General features: G+C 43.2%; 1 protein-coding gene across 1 annotated transcript; it reads right to left on the bottom strand.

The window, feature by feature from the left end:
- Positions 1–106: 106 nt before the first annotated feature.
- On the bottom strand, positions 107–5,464 carry LOC102424512 (nesprin-2-like; the record flags this gene model as incomplete). Its single annotated transcript, XM_006109447.1, has 6 exons — positions 107–280; positions 2,400–2,600; positions 2,778–2,897; positions 3,749–3,850; positions 4,980–5,189; positions 5,312–5,464. Coding segments are annotated over 6 exons (960 nt in total), but the record flags the coding sequence as incomplete, so codon positions are not given.
- Positions 5,465–6,035: the final 571 nt, after the last annotated feature.

Genomic DNA, 6,035 nt, shown 5'->3' with positions numbered 1-6,035 from the left:
CTATTTAATTGCTGCCTAATGACATTTGTTTTTGACACCTGGAGGCGGTGGCTGACAATCCGGAATTCCCAGCTTTTCAAGTACAAAATGTATGTAACCCAAATACCTGCAACAAACTCTGCTGCTTTATTCCACATTGGCATGCCTTTTCTTCTAGTAATTTAACTTCTTGTACTTGTTCTGCCCAAGATGTCTCTTTCTTTTGCAATAAAGAAGGAAGCATTTTGCTGGAGAAAGTTTGGATTAACAGCATGTCAGCAACAAGCTTCTGGAAAAAAAGCTGTAAAATGGAGAAGGTTTTAATATTTATTTCTGCAACGTGAAATCTTTTTTTTTTTTTTCAAATATATTTCATTGATTTTTTTACAGAGAGGAAGGGAGAGGGATAGAGAGCCAGAAACATCGATGAGAGAGAAACATCGGATCAGCTGCCTCCTGCACGCCCCCCACCGGGGATGTGCCCGCAACCAAGTACATGCCCTTGACCGGAATCGAACCCAGGACCCCTCAGTCCGCAGGCCGACGCTCCATCCACTGAGCCAAACCGGTTCTGGCAAGCAACATGAAATCTTACAAAGCAAATTACTTTAACTTTTTTGTTGTTGTTGTTGTTAATCCTCACCCAAAGATATTTTTTCCATTGATTTTTCTTTAGAGAGAGTGGAAGGGAGGGGGCGGGGGGGGGGGGGAGAGGGAGAGGGAGAGGGAGAGGGAGAGAGAGAGAGAGAGAGAGACATCTATGTGAGAGAGATACATCAATTGGTGGCCTTCCACATGCATCCCGACCAGGGCCAGGGATTGAACCTGCAACCCAGGTACATGCCCTTGACCAGGAATTGAACCCTCAAACCTAAGGTTTGCAGGCTGATGCTCTAACCACTGACCCACATCGGCCAGGGCTACTTTAACTTCTTATACTGTTATATTTGCTTTTTTAACCCACAATCCCAGGTTAGCCATGTAGACTAAAACACACAAGGAAACTGACTATGTATCCCTTAGTTTTTGAACACTGACATTTTAACAAATTATAAAGAAAAATCACCCTAGTAATATTTTCCACAAAATAGTCCATGTTAACGGCCAAACATTATTAATTACTTAATTTCAATTTCCAGCCAGATCTTCCTAAATCAGTTATTCTAAGGTTTAAGGAACTTTACAAGAAGGTAGGTGATAATGTGGCTGATTAATTTTAAGACAATAAGTTGTAGGGATAGCTGTGTTAGCTCAGGGAGCCCACATAGTCAACAGCTGGGGTTCCTAAACTTGACTCTTAACTTCTACTCAGTAAAATGGCAACATAAAGGGAATTTGCTGACGGGATCTTTGGGGATCCTGGTACCTAACAGCTCCCAGAATGGCCCTTTCAGAGCCTTGAAAGGGGAAAGCTTCCCTTCACGTGGTCCCTCTCCAGCTACATCAGCTGTCCTCTCTGATCGTCTGGAGGAGCCTCTATGTGAACCCCTTCTCCCATTCCTTGTGCAGGACACATGGAGGGTTCATACAGCACAGGGCCCATCAACTGATATTATTTTCTCCTCTTCTCTTCCATCCTTTTATACATCTTTACCTTTGAATTTCTTAGACTAAGGTCTACTTATCAAAGGCCTTGACTTAAGCTTGTTGAAGGTAGGAACGTCTTACAGTTTTTATTACCAATATTTAAATCACTGCATGTTTTTGGTTGGTGAGGTTTTGTTTAATGAAATGAATGGAAAACAAAGGGGTGTATTGCAGCAATTTTCAACCTTTTCCATCTCACTGCACACATAAACTATTGCTAAAATTCCGCAGCACACCAAAAAATATGTTTTTTTGCCAATCTGACCAAAAAAAAAAAAAGATATAATTTTGATTCATTCACACCAGACAGCGATTGTGTTGGCTGTTGTCATTTGTTATTTGACAATCACAATTCAAGGGAAAAGAGGTCGGTGCCCCTGACTGAATAGTCACACACTGCACGCTTCACCACTGGTTGAAAATCACTGGTTTGCTGTAACATCACACTAGTTATACATTTATATATTTAAATAATGTTTATTTAGATTTCAATTCCCAGGAAGCCTTGTCTAATCTCCTGAGTTAAATTTCCTCTATTAAATGCTCTCAAGGCATGTATCCCAATTTTAATTTTAAATCTGTCTGCATGGCTCCTTAATAAATTGTCTTCTCAGTCAATGGAAAGCTCCACAAATGCAAGGAGCTGCATCTGCTTCATTCACACCATATTCTTAGAGGTTAGCAGGGCTCCTGGTACGCAACGAGCCTTCCATGGCTGCTTGCTAAAAGAACGAAGGAACGATACCTATTTCCCCACGGAAGAAAATGGATGCGCGCGGTTCCCACTCAGGAAAACCGCGTCTGTGAAACGGCGCTCCGCCCGCGTGTCTCACCTTGTGATTCTGTATCTGAGCCTGTAAGGCACCTTTGCTTTTGGTTTGCTCTAAGTGGTCACGAGCAAGCTTTTCCTTCCCGATGGTCACCAGCTCCTCCAAGCCTCGCAACAAAGCGTCCTGCTGGCTCTCAGTGACGCAAGGGCTGCCGAGTTCCGCGTACCTGGCTCTCAGCATACCCCACATACTGTCCAGCACATCCTGAAAAGGAAGAGCAGGGGGGCCCAAACATTTCATCCAACCATGAAAATAACCAAACGAACCACAAATCTGAACTCCCTTGGTGGGAGAAAAAAAATCTCATAAATAATCCTAGTAAATAATCCTTATAAATAATCCTAGTAATTCACTGCGTGGATGTTTTCTGCTCGGACACACCTCTAGTTTGTAAACCTCCTGGAGTAGAGCATAAGGTAGGTGAAGCTTCTCTCCCTCGGCCCTGAGTTTTGCTACTCGGCTCTCAGAGTTCCGCAGCTCCGCGGTATAGGCATCTGCTTTCTAAAGAGACAATGCAAAAAAGAAAACATTTAAAGTAAGTTAGAGAAGCACACGCATTTATTAAAAACTTCAACAGGAAAGAGTTAAGGGAAAGTGGAAGTCCCGCTTTCCCTCCCTCCTCTCCAGCCCTCCCCAAAGATCCACAGTTCAGTTTGTTTCTAACGCACGGACCGTAGGGGTACAGTGCCCGTCCTTAAACGCGCCGAGCTGCACACATCATTCTGTTCTGCCGTTTGCACAACTCACTCATCAGATCCTCAGCATGTCCTCAAATCAGTACAAACGTGCCTGGCTCCTTTAAACAGACACGTGGTTTGCCTTTGAAAGGCTGCACAGTCTGCTCTCCATGGGCTTGTGGGCTATTTAGAGGTTTTGACTCAAGCAGTGCCGCTTGGTCCATCCTTGAATATTTACATACACACTTACCTTTATGCACGTATTTCCGTCAGATAAATGCATTCCGGCACCCAGAGCAGTGCCTGAACACAGTAGGTCCTCGGTTAACACTTGCTGAATTAATGAGTGAAATGGAACTGCTTCTGGATGGAAGGGCATTTACACTGAAAATTCTAATACAGTCCAGCACTCCTACCAACAGGGCGAGGGCGCATTTCCCAACACTGCACACACTTAACATTTTGCCCAGCTGACAGGTGACAATGGCCTGTTGTTTTGATTTACACTCCGTAAAGGACTATTAAGAGATGCTTCCATAGGTCCGCATAAGTATTTTCATTCTTATTTACTGAAGCCTGGCCACGGCTCACAGAGGGAAGTGGCTCAGAAGCACAGCTCAGACACAAGACTCTGGCCCGAGGTGAGGTCAGTCGGAATGATTTTGACTTGATTACCTGAAGCTGTTCATCAATACTCTGGCCACTAATTTCATTCAAAGACTGTTGTAAAGATGTTTTATTCTTAATCAGTTGATCATATAATCGCTTTATTTCATTCTGTACAAAAAGATAAATGCAAGAAACAGTGAGAATTTCACTCAGGCCTTTCTATTCCTTTTTTTAAAAAAATTTAGTTGTCTTTTAAGTTTTGGCCATCAGAAATTTCAAACATATACCACAATAGAGAGCTCCCTGCATCACCACAATCCCACTTTAACAACGACTGTATCTATCTCCCTGGCGCTCTCTTGACTCTACCTAACCCCTCCCCTCAGATTATTTTGAAGCAAATCCCAGATATCATAGTATTTCACCAGTATATGTGTCAGTATGTACCTCTAAAAGATAAAGGTTCCTTCCTTTAAAAATCCCACAAATCAATAATAATCATTCCTTAGTATTATTAACAGTCTAGACAGGGTTCACATTTCTCTAACTGCCAATCATTTTTGTTTTGTTTTTTTTGAATTGGGATCTACATGATGCCCAATAGGTTGCAATGGATCACAGATGTCTCAAGTGTCCTATAATTGGCAGGCTCCCCACCCCTCTCTCTCTCCTGTTTCTTGGATTTTATGTATTCTGTGCAGCTTCCCAATGTCTGGACTAGGCTGACTACACTCACGGTGACATCTAACACGTTCTTCCCTTGCGTCTTTTACTTAAATTCTAGAGGCTTATCAGATTCAGGGCTGATTTTATTGGTAAAACTCCTTCATAAGTGGTGTTGTGTTTCTTTTTTTTTTTTCATTAGACAATTTTAGTAACTTCCTAACCAATCAACCTGCCTCAAATCTCTCTTCCAATCCACATTAGACAACTGCCAGGTGAGTCTACCTGAAACATACATGAACTGTCATTTCTTTGCTCAGAAACTTTCTTGGCTCCCTCTTACCGAGAAGTCCTCTCACACGACACTCATTGAGTGGCTGAGTGCAATACAGGAAAGAAACAGTATGTTAACTCAATAAAAAGTCATACCCAAGACTTTGGAAAGCTCCTGGCTTTTGAATGGTCTCCAACCATGAGCAGCAGAACTAAAAGACCTTCATAGAAAGACAACCGCGCCGCTTTCCTTAGCAATTCCTATTCACGACCACCACCAGGACTAGGAATTAATGGGAGTTGGGGGTCCATGCTGTAACCTAAAATAGTGCCGACATGGGCTGAGTGCCGAGACCCGTACCTGGTAACTGCGATTATAGTCGAGGCCAGCTTTCAGGGACTTGCTCCTGGATGCAGTGGCAGCCTGCGTGTGCTCCAGGTAAACTTGCAGGTTTTCAAAACATGCAGGGAACAAGTTGGCGGTCCTTCCAGGCCAAGTCATAGCTTTCAAAAGATCCTTCTTCTTGTCACTCAGAGCTAAGTACAGTTTTTTCAGCTCGAGAGCCAGTGTCTGCAAAGTGGAGAGGCAGGAAGACAGTGAGTGAGCCCCGAGTGCCAGGGGCTGCAGTTCCGGCTTACCTCGTGGGCTGACTACGGCAATGGCCAGCACATGGGCGTCTGGAAGTTCCCTACCTCGTAGAACACCTGCTGGGCACCAACATCCTCTCTGCAGAGCCCAGGTGTCTGCAGCAGCTCCTCCACGCTGCCCAGGCACTGGCTGAGGGTCAGAAAGAGTTCAAATAGCTGCTTATCCAAATGTATGTAGGTTTCTTCTGTCATGTTTTCCTGAATCAAGAAGAGAAAAGAAAAAATAAAACTCAGGATTCTTGCCTTCCTCTGCCTACGTTTCCCCTGGTTCCCATTATAGCTTACCGTTTATGTGAATGAGGTAACAGAATAAATAAATAAAGTTAAGATGTTAACTCTGAGAGAACCAAGGTTAAGAAATTAAATGTTAAGTAGGGAGTTGACTATTGAATGGAATTAAAAGGTCAATCACAAGATGAAAGACTTGGTTAGTGGGGCCATCTAGGTGGAAGTGTGGTCCCAGAGAAATCATATTACCCCTTCCACCCTGCTCCCACCCCTCACATTTTAATGTAGGAGAAAGCAGGTAAGGGAAATCAAGTATGGCCTGGGGAAGGGAAAGAAGTCAGGAAAGTTAAAGGGGCTGATTAGAAAGAGGTATGATATCTTAAAGACAAGGACAGTACAGTATGGTGACTGTAGTTAACAATGCTGTATTATACATTTGAAAGTTGCTAAGAAAGATCTCAAAAGTTCTCATCACAGAAAAAATGTGTAACTTATGGGTGATGATGGATGCTATTAGACTTATTTGTGGTCAGCATTTGAA

This window comes from Myotis lucifugus, unplaced genomic scaffold, assembly GCF_000147115.1.
Source record: "Myotis lucifugus unplaced genomic scaffold, Myoluc2.0 scaffold_9956, whole genome shotgun sequence".
Lineage (NCBI taxonomy): Eukaryota > Metazoa > Chordata > Mammalia > Chiroptera > Vespertilionidae > Myotis > Myotis lucifugus.
Note: the sequence above shows the minus strand (reverse complement) of the source record. Positions and strands in the feature narration are given on the sequence as shown.